Source organism: Accipiter gentilis, chromosome 5, assembly GCF_929443795.1.
Source record: "Accipiter gentilis chromosome 5, bAccGen1.1, whole genome shotgun sequence".
Classification (NCBI taxonomy): Eukaryota; Metazoa; Chordata; class Aves; order Accipitriformes; family Accipitridae; genus Astur; species Astur gentilis.
In genome coordinates, this window is record NC_064884.1 from 953,804 (window position 1) to 976,620 (window position 22,817).

The 22,817-nt window shown below is 47.0% G+C and overlaps 1 protein-coding gene across 10 annotated transcripts in view; it reads left to right on the top strand.

The window, feature by feature from the left end:
• The window catches only part of GRAMD1B (GRAM domain containing 1B), a 138,241-nt gene that overhangs the window by 110,482 nt on the left and 4,942 nt on the right, over positions 1–22,817 (top strand). For 7 of the 10 annotated variants that reach the window (XM_049801343.1, XM_049801338.1, XM_049801340.1 and 4 more), the window contains 16 exons: positions 797–817; positions 1,887–1,910; positions 9,231–9,315; positions 10,212–10,315; positions 10,473–10,568; positions 11,028–11,108; positions 13,270–13,385; positions 13,873–14,029; positions 14,732–14,921; positions 15,293–15,436; positions 16,106–16,224; positions 17,687–17,829; positions 18,488–18,591; positions 19,031–19,234; positions 19,453–19,543; positions 21,934–22,041. In XM_049801343.1, coding sequence (XP_049657300.1) covers positions 797–817; positions 1,887–1,910; positions 9,231–9,315; positions 10,212–10,315; positions 10,473–10,568; positions 11,028–11,108; positions 13,270–13,385; positions 13,873–14,029; positions 14,732–14,921; positions 15,293–15,436; positions 16,106–16,224; positions 17,687–17,829; positions 18,488–18,591; positions 19,031–19,234; positions 19,453–19,543; positions 21,934–22,041 — 1,787 coding nt within the window. The remainder of the gene's footprint in view (positions 1–796; positions 818–1,886; positions 1,911–9,230; positions 9,316–10,211; positions 10,316–10,472; positions 10,569–11,027; positions 11,109–13,269; positions 13,386–13,872; positions 14,030–14,731; positions 14,922–15,292; positions 15,437–16,105; positions 16,225–17,686; positions 17,830–18,487; positions 18,592–19,030; positions 19,235–19,452; positions 19,544–21,933; positions 22,042–22,817) is intronic. The other 3 variants (XM_049801339.1, XM_049801341.1, XM_049801342.1) reach the window with 2 other exon arrangements.

Genomic DNA, 22,817 nt, shown 5'->3' on the forward strand with positions numbered 1-22,817 from the left:
GATAAATCTCACCTCCATCTGAAATTGCCAAGTGTGACTTTCCAAGCTCAGCTAGCTTTTTCATACGCTCCAGTGTGACATGTGGCCTGTCCTCTCAAACCATCTGAAATGCCATGAGAAGGACAAAAAAAATCACATGTGCAGATGATGCAAAACACTGTGCACTGAAATTCTGGGGGAAAAAAAATAATCCCCAGCTTTTTTTTTTTTTGCTTAGCTTTTCTAGTCATTTTCTTCAGCAGTTTTCCTGGCTCTGTATGAATCTCCCTTTAAAATTTAAAATACTACTGAAAGTGTTGCCTGATGGTTTTTGTGAGTTAAATTGCGTCCCTGCCTCCTGGTAGTTCTTTGAGGGCTTATTTGCACAGGGTCCGTTCAACACAATGTGATTTTTGCAACCTAGCCTGCAGACGTGGAAGAATGAAGCCTCTAAAAGAAATGGCTGGCAATGATTATGATTAGCTCTTCTGTTGCTAGTGGGCGCTGCTGTTCTGCAAAAATGATTACAGCATGCGTGTGCGAGTTTGTGTGTGTGTGCGTGCATGTGGACATGCACACATTAGCCTGAATTGTTTCCTATTATGGACTCGTGCTTCTGGATTTTGTTCTTTGTTCCTGTAACTGGAAATAACTGTCTTGGACCACACTGTGAAATCCATTGAAATCTTCCTTTCAATCCCCCTTTCACTTGACTAATTATACAAACCAGATTGGACCTAGTTTCTCTGTCCATCTTTCTTTTTGATCCTAAGATCTCTGTGCTAACTAATGCTTCTCTTTTATTTTGTCCTTACAGAAAAGCCAGAGTTGGTATAATGTAAGTACTCCAGTTTCTCTTGTCCCTGGGTGAATATGGGCTGGGTGCCTGGGTGGGGGGGAAGGTGCAAAGGGGCTTTGCAGTGGCACTCTGGGGCACACTGACCATTTCCAAAAGGAGGAGGTGGAAATGGCTCAGAACTGGCAAAGGAGGACTGACATCCTGAGGGAAGGGATGCCAGAGAGAGAGAGCAAAAGCTTTGTCTTTTCAGTCGCTCTTCTGATGATCTCCACATCCTGAACCTTCTGGTTTCCCAGCAGAGCTGGTCTCGATGTGGTGACAAACAGAGCTGCCGCTGCGCAAACCCTTTGCATCTCTCAGGGTGGTGCGGGGCGAGAGAGGAATTATTTTCTTTTGACCTCACAGAAACACAATCATCCTTTGCTTCTGCCTTGATCTTGTTTTCGTTCTGCAAGCACGAGTGGCAGCATTTTCGGTACAAAGCTAGTGGTGTGCAAATTTCCACAGTCGGTGTCACTTTTGCACGGTTGAACCCCCACCCCTTGAGCGCTCTGAAGTAGATACCAGCAGTACCATGATTTTGTAGGCAAATGCAGCAGCCATTCCATGTTCAGCAACAGTTCCTACCTTCTTGCAGCCTAAGACGTTAGAACCAGTGATTTTGGCTGATACGGTGCGGTCAGATTTGACAGAGGCATGAGAGGCAGATTTATTTGCTTGCTGTATATAATCAGCACCAGGAGAGTAGCAAGGATGGGAAAAGATGTGATCTCGGAAGCAGAGAGAAGCATAGAGGCCATGACATTAAGAATGAAGTACAAACCATGGCAGGCCAAACTGGTGGAGAACTGGCAGATAAAGGAACGTGGAGTGAGGCAGTTTGGGCAGATGTATAGGCCCAACCAGGCTGCTGTAAAAATGTGGATCTGTGGCCATGGCTAAAGTTGACTTTTGCTATTACGCAAGAGCTGCTTCTGACTGTAGCTGCTGAGATCCGTACCCTGCTGCATGATGCTTTGCTGTGGTCTGCTTCTGTGGGTCTCCTGTGTTTTCATGTCCTCTCTATCTTATCTTTCTGTTCTCTTGTTTTTCCTCCATATATTTTCAGCATGAGAGACAGTACATCCGGAGAGTAAGCACTGGCTGCATTTTTTGTGGTTTCCCCCCCCAACTATTTTCCTTTAGAAAACAAAACCAAACCAAACCAAGCCATATTCTAGATAGTAGAGACATTCTGGCCAGATAAAAGCAGCAGTGTGGAAATACAGATGAGCCACAAACTCCAGGAAGGCAGTCAATCCTGCTTGGCAGTATTATTACCATTCAAAATTTTCTAATGCGTCTCCTTGATATAGTTTCCCTTCTTTGCCAGCTCCTTCCAGGCAGGATTTTTCTGGCATTTGGACCATTCTGATTCTTCTGTTCCTTTCCCCACTCAGAGCAGCTCTAGAAATGAATTTGTGGGGGCTACCCGTTCACAAAGGCTTACAATTTCCTTTACTCACTTTCCCCCACTTTCATTTTACATAAATTTCACTATGCTTGGAGCAAACACCCTCCACATTGTTCTTTGTGCCAGTTCAGCAGCCCTGGGTGCCAGGCACTGTACAAACACAAACCAAAAATACAGTCCTTGCCTCAAAGAGCACACGGTCCTCAAAGATCCCCAGATCTGACCATTGGTGGTCAGAATGCCAGTTTTCTAACATGGCTTCAGTTTTTGCTGCTTTTAACTGGTCTTTTTGTCCTTGTAGCACTGTATCCCTCTTTGCCAGTTGGAACCCTTCCTTTTCCCTTTCCTGGATTCCTTTTTCTCTACTTTTTCCTTAAGATGCTACCAACTTGTCTTGCCTTGTGTGCTCTCCTTTCGATCCTACCAGTGCTTTTTGGGACTGACATCCCTACCAGATTGAGAAGTGGGAGAAAAGGGTTGAACCAAGGTCATGGATTGCTTTGTCAGACCTGCCCTTTCTTGGTCTTGGTGTGCTTTCTCCACTTTGCTTTCCAGAGGACAAATGCAAACTGGTCCAGGTGCACTATGAGATTTAGAAAAGAACACCTGTTTGAGAATAAATATATTCAACCTTATAGGGTTTGCTTTGTGTTCATGTCCTTGTGGTGGAAGACCAGACCATCAGTGGGCTGGCTGAGTTCGCTAGCAGTCCCCGAGATGTTTCTCATGCCTTTACTGAGGAACCGCAGATATGGAGACTCTGGTTTAGAAGAACGGTTATTCTTATGGAGTAGAACTCCATTTGTTGGTCAGCTGTGGTTTAGGCCCCACCCATCTATGCTTAGCCATCAGGATGCAGTTGCATTTGTCTGCTTTGGACTTAACGTGTCTGCGCATTGAATTATTGTTATTTGATTAATTATTTTAAAAATAATTTAAAAAATATATATATATAAAAAAAACACCTCAAAAAGAAACTGTCTCCATAATTTTGTTTTGAAACAGAGATGTGACTTACTCTGTAGACCTGATGTGCTCAGAGAGGTGGGAAATTGGTGTTTTGCTTCCCTGATGACATGAAGCAGGAGGTTGCACTGGCTGTGGGGGTGGCAGGAACTCCGCAAGTTGGTAGAAGAAATTTGTCGCCCAGCAGACGTCATCAAAATTAGAGACAAACTGGAGATATTTTGCTGCAAAATATCTCCTTTGTTCTTTTCCTTCTCTCTGGGCTTTGGGTGAAGGGCCCTGTTTCCGAGCATGGAGGAGCGCTCAGTTTTTGTGTCGTGAGGTCAGTGTACAGCTGAGGCACTGAGCCTAACAAGTCTGCCATGTTTTTTTCTGCCTACTTCTCTCTCAGTTGGACTGTCGATCTTTCTACTTCCCTGACTGTTCCTAAATTAGGGTGTATGTCTCCAATTTTCTGCAGCATTTCTAGCTGCTACTCTATAGCAAGGCTTGCTTCTGTAAATTGCCTCCTGTAGTCCCTGTGCTGGTAAACACCAGGCATTAGGAGAATCTACAGAGCATACTACCAGAAAAGAGAATAAGATGATCTTGAAAAGTTAGAGCAAACACAGTTGACACCAGGGAAGAGGTGAGATATATATCTGTCCACGAGGTTTTCATTTTACTACTTAGATCCCAAGGTCTGCCCTACTCTCTTACTCCTTTCCTTTGTGTTTATCTATGCACGTTCCTTTCACCTGCCTTCTCTTTTGCAACCATGCTTGAATTTGTTTCTTCCCATAGTTTCTCCCTATAACTGACCTGAACCACCCCCTCTCCACCTATGTGTAGCATAGCCCCAGAGTGGTTAGTGGAGGGAAAAAAAATTACAGTGAAAAGACGCTAATTGTCTTTTTCACGTGTTCTGAAATACTGCTAGAAACATTTGCTCTCGTAGTAAGTCTGGAAAGATCAACAGGAGCGCAGTGCTACCCACTTGGCTTTGGAGAGCAAAGTCTGCACTGAGGATTGCACAGAGTGGGACAGGAGCCCTGCACCTGCAGTTCTGCAAACAAATGCTGTGCCCACAGGGCAACTTTCAGCTTGGCTTACCAGAGGTGAAAGTCTCAAAAATAAATGCAGTCAAATGCAAACAGGTAGCCACGTAAAGGATAGAACCTTAGGTTTTCCTCTGGGAAAACTGCAGCAAAAGCCTGTGCAGTAGGAGTTAGAAGGTGGTTGAGAATCAGTGGTGGACTGTGATGCTGCGAAGGGCTTTTCTTTGTAGACACCTTTGAGCAGTGCTTGCAGCTTCTGAAGAACAATGTCAAGTGATCACAAGACTAAATACCCTAAGAAATCAGCCTTTGCTGGTCTCGGTGTGCTGTCTTTTTTTTACTTGCAGCATTCTCTTGGAGACCTCATAGGTGCCAGAGTGGAGGGGGAAACTCAGCTGTTGGGAAGCGTAAAGTGTTCCCTATAGAAACAAAGAGAGAGAAATCATGCATCATTTTAGGGAAAATATCAGAAATAGCTTTCTGATGGGTGGCAGCCTGAGTCTGACTCAGCAACAGCAATCATGTAAACAGGCTTTATTGCAAAAATCCAGGCCCGATGATGAGTTAGCAAGGTGTTGAACAAACAGCCTTTTTCTCTGTAAATCAGTGCAATCATCTTTTAAGTCGCAGTAACCATTTTGTCAAATGATTTCTGGAGCAACGTTAACTCCCTGTCTTTCAGGTATTTTTCATCCCTTCAGACTTTCCATGATTTTAGGTATACAGATTGCCAGGGCTGGCACAGTTACTGTGGTGCAGAGGCACTAAATTAGAAGCGAGCTTTCGGTGCAAGCTTGTGTGATGATGAACTCAAATCCACTTTCCACCCCAAATGGCCAGTGATTACTCTGAAGCTTCCTCCTCTGCTATTCATTCACTTTTAAAAGGAGAAAAAAAAAAAGGAAAAATACCCAGGACCAGACTGGGTTTGGAAGAAGTGCTGCGCGACAGGTGGCCAGTTTCTTTGCTGGCATAAATCAGCAGAGCAGTCGGGCTGTCAGTGGGGTCTAGACTCTCCCACACAAGCAGGGAATGTGTTCTGTTCTTTCCCAGTAGTTTTCCTGCTCTGTCCAGAAGCAATGTCAATCTTCCCTGAAGAGTTAAGAGCAATTCCATCAGTCATGCAAATCGGACAGGATTTTCCTTCCCCCTTTTCTCTCTCCCTGGTGCCTTCTCTCCTCCTTACCTGTTTTCTGTGACGTGTGCTGTACAGGACTATACATTTCTTGGTTCTTCTGTTGTCAGACTTCCCTGTCCCGTCCCCCAGCAACAGTTGCTTTGAATTTCCTGTTGGAGGATTTGTTTGTGTATTAACAGGGAGATCTTACCATGGGGAGTCACCCTTTTCGTCCCCATTTTCCCCCACCAAGCCTCTTCTCTCCACCCTTCACAGTGCCATCCTGTCCTGTCTCTCTCTGTTTGCGGTAGAGTTAATGTTTGCTGTCTCCACCTCCAGGTTAGCTCTTCCGATCACTTGTGCCATTCATGTCTGCAAAGGGAGGTGGGTGGGTATGTAGACAGAAGCATCTTGGTGGGTTGTTTTGGGGTTTTTTTTGGAAATAATCCCATAAGCATTTTCCAGCAAAGAGGGCCATTCAGTAATGCAATGCAGGTACCTCGCAGCTGTCTGTAATCCTAATTCTTTGCCCTTCCCAGGCTATAGAAGTTTTGTTTATTGTTCCCTCATCTTGGGGTGGCGGATGGATGTGCTGCTTCCTTCTGACAGGGCCAAACGGAGAGAGACCTGTGTGCTGTCTGGCACCAGCAGTGCTTTTGTGGCGCATCTGAGCAGACAGAGCGGTTGTCAGTTCTTACTGTCAGTGAGCAAGCTGCAGTCACTGGCCCTCGAATGAAACAGTGGCTTTGCAGAGGCTTTGTTGGTTGCTTGGTTGGGTTTTTTTTTTGAGATCTGTGTGCCCGGTTTGTTAGGAAGAACGAGGATTTTGCTTCAGTGTACTTGTTTCCACAGACTCAGTATCATGGCTGAGCAGCACTGGTGTCGTGGTGTGAACGTTTACCTGTGCATTTCTACACTTGAGCAGAGAGATGGAGAGGCTGGGGACTAAGGGCAGAGCAATACAGGGAGCTCCAGTGCTCCGGGCAATCTTCCTGGGACCTGCAGGGAGTTAATTTGCTGGAGCCTGAAGGAAGCCCTTGCCCTTCATTTCCAAAATGACCTGACTGATGAATGAAACCTAGAAAGATGTGCTTTTTGGCAGGGCTCAGAGATAGGTAGAGGAGTAGCGGAGCCCTTAAGATTTCTAACTCTGTGGGTCTCACGTGGCTGATTTCTCATAGCTATATGCTTTAGGCTGGTCTCTCCTTACGCCCCTCGCGCCTCCCCCAGCACCACGCTCTGTCCAGCAACTTTCCATTACAGGAAACATCTGCTGGGAGGCAGGGCTGAGCCTGGGTTACTGCAGGGCATTGGCCGGCGGAATTACCCAGCTACAGTAACTTAAAGCATGTGCGAGTCATTTTGGTATCTTCCCCCACCCGCTCCTTCCATGAGAAACGTTAGCAAAGACTGAAGCTGCCTTTCAGAGCAGAGAGGGACCAGAGAGGAGAGCCTGAGGCAGACACTGAAGGAATAAGAACAACTGCTTTTCTGGTTTCAAAGGGGAGGGAAAAAAAGAAAAAAGCAGCTGAAGTCTCTGAGCTGTTTACCATCCTGTTCAGTCCTGGAAACTGCAGCTAGATCTGTGACTTACAGCTGGTCCGGTGGGGTCCTGTCGGTCGGAGCTATTTCAGTTGCTGTTTCTGGCAGTCCTGGGCATCAGGCCTCAGTCGGGACTTGCAGATGCCTTGCACAGACCTGCCTGGGACTGCTCAGGCTGTCGGCACTTTTGCAGTGCTTCTTTAAGGGATGTCCACAAAAAGAAGCTGGTGAGACCGGAGCAGAAGAGCACAAAGGTTGCCAGCCAGCACACTTACCCTAATGAGCCACTTTTTCAAAGTCCTCTGGAGGGCAAATCCTCTCTCCGATCTACAGAGACAGCTAGGGCAGACAACCTGAATGTAAGCAGGGAAGTAGGGGAAGGTACGTAAACTTCTGCCAAGCTGCTGTATCTCTTTCGACTTTGAATCTAAACAAGAAGTGGTGACAGCAGGAACAGGAAAAGCGGAGTTTGACTGAGAACACAGGGAGCTGTGCAAGTGTCGAGGGAACGCTATGGATTCCTTGCTGGAGTGTGGGGCTCTCTGGGATCTTGTGCTGGATCAAGAACTGCCATTTCTGCTGTGGGACCTGGAGGGGCTTGCCGACTTATCGCAAGAAAATGTCGGCTGTGGATCAGATGAAATTCCAGCTGTGAGTGTCTCTAAACTGAACTGTGTGTTACTCTAACAGAAGTTCTGGTGCTAAGCAGAAGTGTCTGCTGTAGTGCAGGTTTTAGACAGGTCAGAACATCCCTTACTGTGGGGAAGGGAAGGGAGCACCCCTCCACGTGGAAACTCTACTGCTAAGTTGGGTTGCTATAATACATTGAACCCAAAGCTCAGAGCTGATTATAATCTCTATTCCCCCTCCTTTCCCATCCTGTCTGCTTGTCCCAGGATATCTTGGGCTTGGGCTCTTGCTGGAGCCCATCTCTGACCAAGATCTTTTCCAGATGTTCAGGCTAGAAGTTTGGTAAGTAAAATTTGTATTTCTGTCACCTGCTGGTTAGGAGATTTTATTCAGAAGTAAGATACTTTCCTTTGGGTCCACAGGACTGGAGCAAGTATCTGAAGTGCTGAGTTGATGTTAAAAAATACTGTTTCTAGTTCGTTGAATTGGTGTGAGGAAGAGGGAATGCTTTTGGAGGATGAGGGGTTGTCTGTGTTTCCTGCTTGGATTTGACAGCACTTGACAATTTTGTAAGGCTAATACTAAATAAACCTCATATTCCTCCCACCCCTGCAATCCCACCAATGCCATTCTCAAACAGGAGCTACCTTCTGTAATTGCTTTGATTTTTTGGAGCCCTTGCTGCGAGGCTCTGGGATGTGCCCACCTTTCTGCTTTGGGAGATTTGTATTGTGCAGCTGGAAGAGATAGGAGAGGGCTGTTGAGAGGAATCGGAGATAGGGAAGAGGTTGTATTCCAAGTTGCTTTGCCTTCCCTACGTTTGTGGGAGAAATAAACATGATAGATTTGATGGGAGATGCGGGCCTCCTGAATTTGTACCTGCCTCTGTTTTGGTCAACTATGCCTTCAAAAGATGTTCTGGCTATTGGAAGCAGCTGTCAGCATGGGCATGGTGTGTAGGAGGTGGTCTTAACACTGACAGAGTCATGCTATAGTTTAGTAAACACGAGAGAGGAGCCAGGTCCTGGTCTCCCTCTAGCCAATAGCACTGTTTTCTCTGAGGCCTTCTATGAGGCCAGGTGTCTGCAGAATAAGTGCAAAACATGGCTGAGTCCCTGCGAGAGCCTTCTCCGAGGCCCACAAAAGCATTCTCACTATACCAGCAGGCAGTTGTGTGTTCACTGACTGCCAGGTGGAGCACTCGATGGGGAGAGAAACAGGGATGACTGCATTATTCCTGAGCTCTTCATGACAGCAATCATTCAAGTTCCTCTGGCAAGGCTGCAGCTGTACTAAAGTGCCTGTTTTCTGGGGTTGCTGCGCTGTTCCTGGGAGAGCTGGGGATTGGCGGCTAACTGATGCAATGCAAACAGAGCATGTGTCATGCCTTGTACAGTCTAGGATTCCAGGAAAAGATTTTTCTTCTGCAGCCCCAGCTTCCATGCAGTTCTGTTTTGCTGCCTAGCAGATGTGGGTGTAGCCCTTCTACTCTGTACTTGCTCTTCCAAGTCTCCTCCTCTTCTCACTTAATGCACTAAATCCCAAATCCTCCCATCTGTGTGTCTGCTGTGATGGGAGCTCCTAGCCTCATGCTTTGTAAGTGCATCTGATCCCCCTTCTCCTTACCAAGGTGTTCCTATTTTCCCACTCCCATTTCTCTGTACTCATGCCCGCCCCTCTCTTTAACAGGCACTCTGTTATTTGCAGGTGTTGAGTCCGACATACAAACAGCGGAATGAAGATTTCAGGAAACTCTTCAAACAGCTTCCTGACACGGAGCGCCTCATTGTAGGTAAGGTCAGCCCCTTGGTGCAGTGCTCTGTTGTGCTGGCCCATGGTTTAGGGAGGAAATCCAGCATGTGTGCATGCAGCTTTTTTCTTCTTCAAAGAGGTTGCCACCAAGGAACAAGCCCATTGTGTCTTTCTTGTGCACAGACGGAACCCCTTCTCACCATTTCTAATGGGTTTCATTTGTTTTGCTTCAGGGAGAGCAATGCTGACTTGCATCAGCTATGGCTCTGTTCGCTTGTGATTTGAGGAGCGTGTTTTCGTCCGCAGTGCTCCCCCAAACCTGACGGTGTGTTAGTGGTTGAGCTCTTTCCTCCTTTGGGCAGGGTTGCATGTCTCAACATGCATACTGAGCTTCCCTTTTTTCTAACATCCCCGATGCTCCCTATTTACACATGACTGCCCTTCTCATATCCATTTAGGCTTTGGCCTTGTAGCTGATTAGTGACTGCCTAGTGCTGCATCTGTTCTTTTATCTTACGTAACTGGTATTCTCACGCCAGGTCTCATCCTGTTGAAAAACGCACATCCTAGCAGAGGAATAGAAACTGTTTAGGGTGCTTAAACTGGGAGAGAAATGAACAATGGCCCTGGAAGGCAAAAAGGAAGAGACAGATTAAAATCTGGAAAATAGTACATAGGGTGCTGCAGAATGACTGGCTAATAAGGCAAGATAGTCAGTCAGTAAGAGAGACTGTCTGTGACATGCCCTTGGGAGGAATCATAACCTAGTGGACAGAGCAGCAGCTGTGGCTCAGTTCCTTCTGGCTCTGCCTTTGGCTTTCTGCGGGATTGTGTCGAGTAGCTGCTTCTCTTTATGCTGCTGCTTATCCTCACCTTTAGGCTGTGCTGTCTTCTGGTTTTGGTGCTCCTAAATTATCATCTGTTGTCCACCCACAGATTACTCATGTGCGCTACAAAGAGACATTCTCCTGCAGGGCCGCCTCTACCTCTCTGAAAACTGGATCTGCTTTTACAGCAACATCTTCCGTTGGGAGACACTGGTAAGGCTGTCAGACTGCTGCATTGAGCATGTGTTTTATGTCAGCGTATTTGCTGACACTGCTTTAAGAGCACTCTTTCCGTTGTCTTTCTCATCAGTGTCTCTCTTTACCTGTGTTCTTTTTCTGCCTTCCCCTTTCTGCATGGCTCTGACTGTAGCTGACAGTTCGCTTGAAGGATATCTGCTCGATGACCAAGGAAAAAACAGCACGGCTCATTCCTAATGCCATCCAAGTTTGCACTGACACTGAAAAGGTACATCCCTGAAGCCTCTGCCTCTGGGGCTACCCCTTATGGCTGGCAGGAGCAGGGGAATATGTGTGTTGCGGGATTTTGCCAAACTGACTGCTTGTGCTACCTGGGGCCTCGGAGGAAGCACCAAGGGAAAAGGGCAGGGTGCAGACCTTGGGCCAAGTCTGGAACACGCGTAGCTTAGATGTGGGGTGTGGGGCCAGGTAGAATATCCGGCTTATATAGTAGCACATCTCTAACGAAACTGTTGCTGTGCTCAGATTTGTTCCCTGGGTGGGAGGCACTCGGCCTCTCCGTGAGCTTCAGTCCATGCCGAAGAACTGAGCAGCTGTGCTGCAATGGCTTGCTCCAGTCCTTCTGTGAACTGTAGCTAGAAAGTGATCCAAACAGCCTTGTCTCTTCTTCTTCCCTTTTTGGGGGCCTTTTCTGAACTGATTTTTGTCTCCATCTCTTCCCATTCAGCACTTTTTTACTTCCTTTGGGGCTCGAGACAGGACGTACATGATGATGTTCAGACTCTGGCAGAATGCTCTCCTTGACAAGGTACAGAGACCAGCTCCTCAGTGTTGGGGTGGGATGAAAGGGAGGTGATGCATATATGCAGAAGCATAATACCTGTGACTAATGTATATGCATAAAAAGACATAGGGACAGTAAGCACACGTGTTTAGTCAGAGCAGGTACGTAACTGCAGGTGCAGTTCTCTCTTTTGGCGTGGAATTCTGTCTACGTACAGACATGTCTTGCACACACAGGAGATGCCACTTCGCCTCTGGTGAAGGTGTGGAAGCGCGCATCTCAGGAAGGGTTTTTTTTGAGGTCTGTAATTCAAATGAAACAGCCCAGAAGAAAGCAGTTCCAAATGCAACAGGAATAGCTCACTGCACAGGCAAAGCTTTTAGTAACTGTGCTTTGGAAGCGTAGAGTTCAAGATAAGGACAGAAAAAGAGCATGTGTTCAGGGCATCCCAAAACCAAACAAGAACAATGGTGGCTGTGGGGTGCACTGGGCAAGGACTCAGTGGGTTGGATTCTAAAATAAAGCAGGGTTGTGCACCTGCTACACCAGAAGCCCCATATATCCTATATTTGATCTGTTCCACAGTCCACTGAGTATTTCTGGCCTCACTGCAGGAGTAAGACTCATGAACTGATGTTACAGTGCTACCAGCATTTCGAGATGTTCTGGCTTGAGTTTGTACCGTACTGGAAAGCTTTAAGTAATCGAGCACCCAGAATACCCTCTTCTGAAAACCGGGGTAGTATTTAGTATGCAAAAGGATCACTTTGCATTGGGCAGCTTGTATTGCTACCATATGCTGTAATTTGATCAGCCTTTTGAAGTTCCTAACAAAATTCAGTGCCCTTGGTTTCAAGGTCAAAGCGAATTGGAACTGAGAGGCGGAGTGATAAAGACAGAAAACACTTCCAGAGCTCTTTTTCCAAACGTAGGTAGGATCCATGCCTGGCAAGAGAGAGGGAGAAAGAACCTAGTCCGTTTTTCCTGATAAGACATGTGAATTGGAGTGCACGTGGGAAGAAGGTGAAACAGAGTTAGACATTTTTCTGGATAAAAGTTTCTCATTAGAGGTATTTTTCCCATGCTTTTGATTGCTACTTTTGGGAGCTAGATTAAAAATTTCCTGCATTATCCTGTGCAGTAACTATGGGAATAAGTTCAAGCCAGCAACTCAGAAAAAGTTCACTAGATTTGTTTTCCCTCATTACCAAGAAATCTTTGTCATCAGTCATAAATTTCTCATGGGTAAAAATCCATCCCCTTTCATCCCTGTACCACATATTTAAATCACAAGTTCTCCTGCCCCATTTCTTAAGAACCTCAGAATGCAGTCATATGGTAATCAACTGACCTGCATCCCTAAAATGCCGGGCTTTTGTGAATGGTCTTGATAATTCATTTTCTCTTTCTAACTGGAGGTATATACAAGCTTTTCACAGTAGTATCTGGTGAGACAAACTCTTTTTGATTTTAAACTGCAACAGGAAATGTTTTTTTTAGTTGCTGTTTTAGATTGTTTTTCCTGCAGCTGTAATTCTTTAGGCAGCTATAATTTAAACAAACTTGGAGGGGGAAAAAAAAACCCATAAGGCATTGGGTTTTGGTGTAGTAGGAGACATTAAATGGAGGCACAGCAGAAGAGGTGGGGAAAACTTGTGAAGGAAAGTGCAGGTTTACTGTGCTTACATTATTACATGCATAGCATTGTAGTAGCGGGAAATCTCATTTTGTGTGCTGCTCTGGGTGTAGCCTCATGTTGGCTTTCTGATAGTCTTAAATAATGTGAGATTGTGGCATGGAAAAATAACCCAAGTCAGATTTTAGGGCAGAACCTGGGCTGACGGTAAAGGTTTACTTGGTGAAAGGGCCTCTTATTGCTTGATGGGTGCACTCTCTAAGCCAGCTTGGCCTGACAATATAGGGATTCGTACTCCCGCAGCCCTTAGCCAGTGTGGAGCTGAGCCAGCCTGCTAGTAACACAAACAATCCACCTTGTAGCATCACTGGAATTCAGAAGAGGTAAGCCTGCCGGAAGGCTCTGGCCTCCCACCAGGGGCTGTGTCAGAATCTCTCACTTCTTTCAGGGCAAGGAATGTAATACTCCTGACAGTGGTAGTTCCAAAAATTCATTATATTTTAGTATTCTCAGGTGAAAATGTATGCTGTTCTCTGTTCCCTCTTTTAGCCTCTCTGTCCAAAGGAGCTCTGGCACTTTGTCCACCAGTGTTATGGGAATGAGCTGGGTCTGACCAGTGATGATGAAGACTACGTGCCTCCTGATGATGACTTCAACACAATGGGGTGAGTGAGGAGGAGTAAAATCTGCCTGTGATGAAGAAAAGATGGCCTCAGGAGAGCAGGAGTCCTGATATGTTGCATACCTCAAACTGCTGATTGTCCCTGGTGAGAGATGCTGGGTTCTGGCCAAACGTTTGCCCTTAAACGTGCAATGTCTAAAAACCTGAAAGCGTACCATTTCCTCAGGGAAGTCGGTAGGGACTGAAATGCCTGCCTTTCTACTTGCTGAGCTAGATGAGCAATTTTATAAATGCCAAAGCATCCCAGTCACAAGGCCAGTCAGCGTGTTACATGGCCAGAAAGTGCTGATGCTTGTCAGTCTGTTATAAACACTGGAAAAGTTTGGGCTTGATCTTCCCTGCGCTGAGCTGTTTCTGCTTCCGGTCAGACTGGAAACTTCTATGAAGTATTCTTACTTGCTCTGTGTGTCCAGTTGTAGCTGTACTGAGAGGGGTAAACATAAAAACCTGTGTTCTCTGTGGCGTCTCAGCTACTGTGAAGAAATCCCCGTGGAAGAGAATGAAGTCAACGACAGCTCCTCAAAAAGCAGCATGGAGGCCAAGCCAGAAGCTAGCCCTCAGCTGCCAAAGAAATCTGTCACTGCCAGCACATTGACATCTACGGGAAGCAGTGAAGCGCCAGCCTCGGTAAGTGTTCTTCTTCCTCTGTTGCAGTGGGAGCAGTAATCCTTTTCTCGGGGATCCAGCTGGTAGTCCTTGAATGTATGAGGTAACTAACTGTTAACCCTGCAGCTCCTCTTCCACTGCAGCTGACCTCAGTCCTCGAGTCAGTGATATCTGTAAGCATGGCATTGGGCCAAGAAAAAGGGAGCAAAGCGTACCTGTCCTAAAGGCCAGTGGACGGGGACTCTTGGCATCAAGTGCATTGTCCTTTCTATACTTTTAGATGAAAAGAAGTGGAGTGTTAGAGATAAAAGGGTTATGATTTCTTCTCTGCCTTGGGTTGTTCCCTAGAAAACAGTGTGTGCCCTCATAGCCTTACGGCAGAGGAGACCTTGTTTAGATATAACCTCAGACTTTCCTAGCTGTACAGGGCTTGTTCGGGAGCAAAACCGGTATTGTGTGCTTGCCTGAACAAACAGAAAGCCTTGTGTATGTCCCAGGCTTGAACTGTATGTGGCTCTTTGAGAGGAGGTGATCTAATAAGTCCATGTGTTTTACAAACACTGTATGGTAACCTTCCTCCTCTCTCTATTATTTAACTTCCAGACGTGTCGAGGCCAAATGTTCGAAGATATGAAGATTGGCCCACAGATGTAAAGTTTTCAGAAATAACCCCCAATTTCCAGGTGCTGATCTTGCCCTCATTATGCTCTCTCCTTGCTGCAGTTTGATGGAGTGCTACCAGAAGAGGAGGAGGCAGTGGCAGAGAGTCCTGTGGAAAAAGACCTTGGCATTGCAAATATCATGGGAGAGAAGATAGAGATCATTGGCCCTGTGAACTCCCCTTCCCTAGACTTCAACGACAACGAAGACATACCCACTGAGCTCAGTGACTCGTCAGAGACCCATGATGAAGGTATGCTGGGAAGGGCCGTTCCATTAGTGATGTTTTCAGCCTTCTGTCTTTTCCAGTGAGGGACTGGAGTGGCAAATACTGAATTCCTTTTCTGGACCCTAAGCGTTCAGAAGATGAAAAGAATTCCCATCCTGGGCCACAGAAGGCAAATGTGTTGGGGTGTTTGGAAGGCTGTCCCTAAAATTACCTATGTAGTTAATTACCTGTTCCAACTATTGTCCTGGGATCAGTTGAGGAAAAGGGTTAGAAGTACCGCCTTTGGGTTCCTTCTTTGCAAAGTAAAATATGAAGGTCCTGGTACTGTGAAAGCACAGCCTCTGATATTGGCACGAAGGATCATGGCTGGGGCTTGCGGGCCTGTTTCCCCACAGGGGAAGTCCAAGCCTTTTACGAGGATCTGAACGGCCGTCAGTATGTGAATGAAGTGTTCAACTTCAGCGTGGACAAACTGTACGACTTGCTTTTCACGGACTCCCAGTTCCAGAGGGACTTCATGGAACAGCGCCGGTTCTCTGGTAAGCTGCTGGTAGCAAAGCCCGGTCACTGATGGACACTGCGAGGTGCAGAAGCCTGTACAGAAGGAAGGTTTTGGCACATGCTTTGGAGGTGTAACTTTGCCTGATGATAGAAGGATTGGGTAAAGTTCTGAGCAGACCTTGGGATAGCTGTAGTCTGTACTGTCAGTAATCAAAGGTAGAATCAGCCTTGTTTGGCTATCTAGTTTTATTTTCTAAGAGCCAGGTCTCAGTTTATGGAAGAAGCACGCTCTTTCATTTTTTAACATCAGCTAAGGCCTGATCCTGTGGTCAAGGCTTAACAGCGTGGGGAAAAAGCTCTTCTACTTCCACACCAGACATTGGGACGGACTGTGCAGTTGACAGTGCAAAGAGAGTGTCCTGTGGCATGCTGTAGTCCTCCTTTCCCTGTAAACTGTAGTTTTGCTGAAGAAGGTATGTCTCCAGCCTCTCCCCTTTCCCTGCACTTGAAAGAGGGGAAAATATTTGCATTTAGTACAGGAGACCTTTCTTTCACACTTGGGTGAGCTGTAGTGCTTCTGCAGCCAAGCTCTCCAAGAGGAAGGAAATACCGTCCTGAGCTTGGTTATATGGTTATGCCTTTCCCTAGGGAACTGACCCACAATCCCTCTCCAATTACTTGAATGGAATATTGTTTTGTCCTCTCAGATATTATCTTTCACCCCTGGAAGAAGGAAGAAAATGGCAATCAGACCAGAGTGATCTTGTATACCATTACCCTCACCAACCCTCTGGCCCCCAAAACTGCCACTGTCACTGAGACGCAGGTATGTGAAAGGGGAGCAGGGGTGTTATGCTTTGTAGAAACAGATCTGTGATTTATTTTCTTGTCTTGGGCATGCTGCTTTGCATGTTTTCATTCTCTCTATCCATTTTCCTTTACACGTTTTTCTTGTATTAACTTGCTACCCAGTTATCACTGTGAATATGAATAGCTAATCTGACACTCGCACTGGATTGCATTGCAAGGAAAGGACCATAAATTTTCCAGCCAAAGCAAATGAGTTTGTAAATGAGCCAGCACATTCTAACAACTGTGTTTGTCACCCGTGCTGGTGTTTTTTGAGCTGTGGTCAGTCCAGCAGATGTTATTCATGAGCAGGGCACAAGAAAGTCATACACTGTCTGGCCAGTCCTTCTCACAGCTTGCATAGAGATGTCCAGGCTTTTTTATTACTGGTGAGGAGAATTAGATCACCTGTTCAAAAAGGTAAAAAAAAGGGAGCATCTGCAATGCACTGGGAAGAGTCAGGCTAGCTGTATCTAGTAGGGGCTGCAGCTAGGGAGGGAGGAAAAGCCTCCTTCCTCGTCCAGAGGTGTGTATGTACAAGTGGCCAAAGGTGAGTACTGAGGGAATACTAAGAGGGAGCCAAGAAAAGATGGAGTGTCTGCGCATGACGTTTCAGGGAGAGGAGAATCCCAGTGGCAAGGCGTGCCTTGTAAGGATGGGATGAAGCAAGGTGTTCAGAAACAAAGAGTGTGTGCAGGGAAGATAAGAGAAAGAAAAGGGGAGAGCAAAATTATGGGGAAAGGGAACAGTATGCTTTCAGGCAAGCAAGGCCGTGGCCTATTATATTCTGATTTTGGGGTCAACCACCGGGGCGCGCTTTTTTGCGTCCGTGCTGCAGAGGTAAGTGGAAATAGTCTGTAAGAAAAGCCCCACTTCTGCGTATGGATCTGCAGTTAACTGTCTGTCCCTTTTGTGAGGTTTGTTCTGGGGCAAAGAAAGAAGCAGATCAGAAGCGTTTAAAAGTGGCAATTGTCATGGTTTTATGGTGTTTAGAATCACAGAATAATTTACGCTAGGAAGAACCTCTGCTCAAAGCAGGGGCCACCTCTGATTTTAGATCAGGTTGCTCCCTGACAAGACAGACATCCTTTTAACGAGAAGAGGAACACTTGCAAAGGTCCCAAAGAACTGGTCCTCACATGGCGGTATATGTAATTACATCTCTGACACAAAAAGCTGGAGGTTGAGCTGCTGGAACTGAACGCCCCTTTGGAAATATGCCCTTGGGAAATATCTGAGTGAAACACTTGGTTTCCTCGAGTATTGCCTTCCCTTAAAGGCGAGCTGTTCACGAAAAATGCAGAGATGGGGCTTGGGCATGGGTGTGGTATCCTATTTGTGGTAGAGCTGTTTTTGTAAAGTGCTAGTGAAGGTGTCGATCTATCAAAGCCGTGTTCTAACCAGACTAATGGTTGCCTTGCATGCTGTCTTTTATGCAGACAATGTACAAAGCCAGCCAAGAAAGCGAGTGCTATGTCATAGATGCAGAGGTGCTAACTCACGACGTCCCCTACCATGATTATTTCTACACCATTAACCGCTACACGTTGACTCGTGTTGCCAGAAACAAAAGCCGACTCAGGTACGCTTCTTGTGGGATAAAGAGCTTTACTGATGACCAAAAGTCGCCTTTGGGTAGGAGTTCTGCTGTTTGGTGTGTTAGAAGTGGTTGGGGAGAACTTAGCCTTATTTCTCTGTCCTGTTGCCAGAACACTCCTATCACGAGGAGTTACCGCAGGGGCAGCTGCCTACTGTGGTGACATTGAGCAGACAATAGACCCAATGCAGAGGGGTTACAGCTCAGTCACGGAGAGGATTTACAGACTTCTCTTGCCCCCCTCTCGGAAGCAGTGGTTAATGGGGCCAGTTGCCACGTGCAATAAGCAACAGGACATACTTAGAGGGACTGCGCCTCTGAGACGCACTTGGGGGGACAAGCAGAGGAAAGCTATAGGCTTTTGTGTTTGACTTGAATAAGTAACCCGAATGTCTGCCTGCCACATGGCTGAAGGTCTCGGGAGTCCTTCTGGGGGAGACTCGCTTGAGGCCTTCCTGCCACTGCCTTTGGAAGGACATTTCATGCAGTGTTTCTCCTCAAGAAACACAAAGGGCTGAGACCATTCCAGAAATAACAGACAGTGTGTGTGATTATGTCTCGTATTTACATTGACAAAGGATTGCGAATTGATATTGCTTCCAGGAAGCAAAATGGGGAGAATGACTTCCCTTTCTTCACATAGGGTTTCCACAGAGTTACGTTACAGGAAACAGCCTTGGGGGCTGGTGAAATCCTTCATTGAGAAGAATTTTTGGAGCGGCTTAGAAGATTATTTCCGTCATTTGGGTAAGAGTGGCAATGACCCGAGCTGCAGTAATGACCCACAAACAGCGGCACCTTCCGTAGTTTATGCGTGCCTCCCTGCAAGCGGGCAGCATGCCTCCCTGCAAGCGGGCAGCATGCCAGCGAGATACCTGCTGCCAGCCTGCTGGGGATCAGACCTCAGAGTGGCTTGTAAAAGGGGCCAGACTAAGTTATTGCCACAGTGTTGGTAGCACTTGCTGGAATTAATGAGGTCATCAAATCCTGCTCTCTGGCAGGAGCGCAAGCAGTTTGGGGTCAGAGTTTGTGTAGGGGATGTGTAAGCGTGTCTTCTGCCATGGGCCTCTGAGACTCTTGCCAACTTCTTTGGCCCAGCAGCTATGTGCCATTAGAGGGCTTAAGTCTGCATCTCTGCAAGGCCAGTGATGCTTCTATTAAATGCTTTCCTGTGCTGTCTCTGCAGAGAGTGAACTGACCAAAACCGAGAGCACGTACCTGGCTGAGGTCCACAGACAATCCCCCAAAGAGAAAGTGGGCAAGCAATCGACCGTGCGCCGGAGGAAACGGGCACATGCCCATCTGCGGGTGCCACACTTGGAGGAGGTGCTGAGTCCCGTCACCACCCCCACGGATGAGGAGGTTGCACATCGAATCAAGCATGTGGCAGGTAAGGAACTGCAGACCCCTCATGCTTGGGGATGGATTGCTGGATACCTCTAGAGAAAAGACACGGAGCTTTGCTCACGGAGGGTTAAAGGGAAGAGGGGCCAGGGCGGGGAGGATGTGTTATGATTGTTTGAGTGAGATGGAGGGGTGGGCAGAGGGAAGAGGGTTGCCCTCCCCATCGGACAGCATTTCCTAGCCTAAACACATCTGTCTCCTCAGGTTCCACTCAGACACGGCACATCCCTGAGGACAGCCCCAGTGGCTTCCACCTGCAGAGTGTCTCCAAGCTGCTCCTTGTCATCAGTTTTGTGTAAGTGAGTTTTTTGCTTTCCTTCACAGTTGGCCTTTAACAACTTCGGTCCTTTCATGTTTCTGGTGTTCTGTGCTCCCCTATGCCAGTTTTAACTTCTTCCCTCTCTGGTCCCAAACTTTGTGCGGTACAGAGGAGAGAAAAGCAATGACAGGCAGAAAAGAATTAATTAAAATTTCCCCCAAATGCCCCATTGCTTGTTTTGTCTGGCTTGATCCCAGCTTTTGCCAGTACTTAGCTGGCCCCACTGATCTGGCTCTGTAGGTTCTGGATCGTATTTTATCAAAGTCTCTCCTTTCCCCTGAGTTTTGGCCTTGTTTTAACCAAACACAGGCTTTGCAGACCTGCGTGTTTCTGGGAGTTCTAAATGCAGGTGAGCTATGCTGTCTGGGACACAGGCAACCTTGATAGTGGCAAGCAGGGCAAGGGGCAGGTGTGCAAGGAGAGGGAGTCAATACCTAAAAGAAAAGAAATCCAACAAGTAGAGAGAGTCTTTTTTATTTCAGGCACTCAGTATAGAGGTTTCTAGGAACTGTGGGGGTCTTTTAATTTAAAATAAGTCATTTAATGTAATCTGCCAGCAAACTAGCTGTTAATCATGAAAGATGACCACGCAAAGCTCTCTGGGAGTTACTGTGCTATCACAACAGGGCTCAGTGTATGTGAGAAGTCTGTCACTTCTTTCCTCTGGTCTGGCAAAACCTATTCGGGTCTGGTCCTGGGTGGCGTTTCTGATGAGAGATACCATCTCAGAAAGAAGCTGGACCATTTAGAGACGATTTCTGCAGAATAAGGGTAGAAACACATAAAGTGAGAGAGATTAGCACGATTTCGCTAGTTCAGCTGCAAGGATTACGTTTGGTTTGGGTCCCTTTTCTGCCACCACCTTTCACCGTTGCTTGGACTTGGCTGGATGTGTGCTCCAAGTGAGCTGGGGTGCGGGCCCCTCGTATCCCTCCGGCTCAGCCTTTATGCCTAAACCCAGGTGAATTTACTGTTTCTCTGCCTCCTGGGCTGACGGTAGCTTTCATGAGTTAGTGCTGCAGCAGTTGCTGGGCAGGTGCTATGAAGCAGTACAGTCTAAAGGAGCAATCTAGATATGGCGCGTTCTTTCATTACTTCGGGAAATGGAAGCATACTGTTAGCCCCGGAGGAACAGCAGAACTCGGGCTCATTCTTTTCTTAAGCTCCACCCACCTTTCAGTCAGTCAGGCGGGAAGAAGCTGAGATTTGCAGACTGAGGTTACTTTTCAAACTGAGCTCCTTTTTGCATTTCCTGTTCCTGGGGGGATAAAGACTGCAGAGGTTTGCAGCAGCAACCCAGCCAGTTGCTGTAAAAATAAGTAAGGTAACGTCAAGTAACGTAATGGTGAGAAGAGAGTCTTGTGCTACTTTCTGCGTCTAGATGGGTGAGATGCAATTAAAACTTAGGGTAGGAAGGCACAGAAGCTTTACGACAGTCTCTCCTGACAGGCTGCTAGCTCATCTTAGAGTGGTCAGAGAGCCCTCCATAATGTTTTCAGAATACTCTTCTGGCCAGTTGCCATCCGCCTGACTGAATTGGGCGATAGTGGGCTATTCTTCCAGCAAAATAGCTGCACTATTCAGAGACAGGCACGAACATGTTATTTTGGAAGCTGTTCCCCGAGTATGGCTGATGGGAGGAGTGGTACAGTATCTGCTCAAAGCACTGGCGTGTAGTGTTGTTCCCATCGCTGGGTGCGGTGGGAGTGGGCAAGGCTGGATGCGCCCAGGCTGCAACATGCATATCTGCATCAGACAGCGCCCTGCATGGGTGCGCTTTGGGCTTGTCTGCAGGAGCCGCACACAGCTCATCTTTTGCTGAGCGAATTTCACCATTAATTGCAGGCACATGGTTATTTGTCTGTCCTTCTTGCCTCTCTTCCCACTGTTCCTTTCTTCCCTCCTCTCCTCCTATATATCTTCTGCACTGTCTGTTGAGCCTTCTCTGCTCAGCCCAGTTTCTCCTGTTCTGTGTCAGTCTGTTTCTAACCTGCAGCTACTCCGTCTTTTCTCTTCCCTGCTCCCATTAGGATCTGTTTCAGGTACTGTCTCTCTCTTTTTTTACCTCTTTACTCTGCCATTTCCCTCCCTTTTTCTGCATTCAGCCCTTCCACTCATCTAACCTGTTCTGTCTGATCCATCATCCTGTCTTTCTGTCTGCCTGTCCTCCTTGCTCACACATTTCTCCCATGAGGTGAAGTTTTGGGTTCTGATCACCTGGCCCTTCCTCAGATTAAAGTCCCACTCACATGCAGCGTGGACCTGGGTCCCAGACACCTTCTTAAAGCCTTGGGCGTTTTCCCAGGTGTGATTGGCAAGCAGTGGGCTATGAAGCACTCCTAGAAGACTGTTTTCTTTATTTCCAGTCTGGTGCTGCTGGTCATTCTCAATATGATGCTGTTCTACAAACTCTGGATGTTGGAATATACTACGCAGACGCTCACGGCATGGCAGGGCTTGCGGCTACAGGAAAGGTACTGTCACACCTGCTGTCTTTGCCTCTCCTTGCATGCTTCCTGTGGATGTTAGAAGGCTCTCCCAGAACACCAAAGCTCTGGGCTCTCACGTAGACGGCTTCCTTTTTGTGTAAACCAGATGAAGCAGGTAGTTAGCTGAAGCTGTGGGGCCAGCAGCATTTCCAGATCTGGAGCTGCTGAACAGTTGCAGTAGAAGACAGCAAGTTAAGGCAACCACTGCTTCTTCCCAGCATCCCATGTAACGGAGGATGCTCTACAACTAAACGTTTTGCAATGTTGGGCCAAGGTTGTCACCTCCCCTCCTTTAATGGCTAAACTTCCCTCTGTATGAAAAGCAGTGTCTTAGAAAGAACCCGTTGTACTCAGAGGAGAATTTGGGCCTGTGACACACAATCAACTGTTAGGTAAGTGTTCCGAAAGGTGCGGGTCCAGATAGCAGCAAGTTGTTAGACCATGGGAGGAAGAGAGATATCACGAGGAGGACGCAGGATTCTTCTTAACGACCTAAGCATTCCCTGGCAGTACTAGATGGTAAGCAGTGTTGACTTCTAGTTTCTTTAATAATAGGTAGTGTGGAACCTTCTCCGAGGCTTTGCGGATGTCCTGTTTCTGTATGGTGTCCACGTGGTGTGTGCTGAGCTGCACGGAGCTCTAGGCTCTATGGCAGCATTTCCCCATTTCCTTTTGCAGAAAGCAGGGTGTGATAGCTTCCAACCAGACTGAATTTATTGTTGGCATCAGTCTTTATATGGACTCCCCCATCTTGTCTAGAG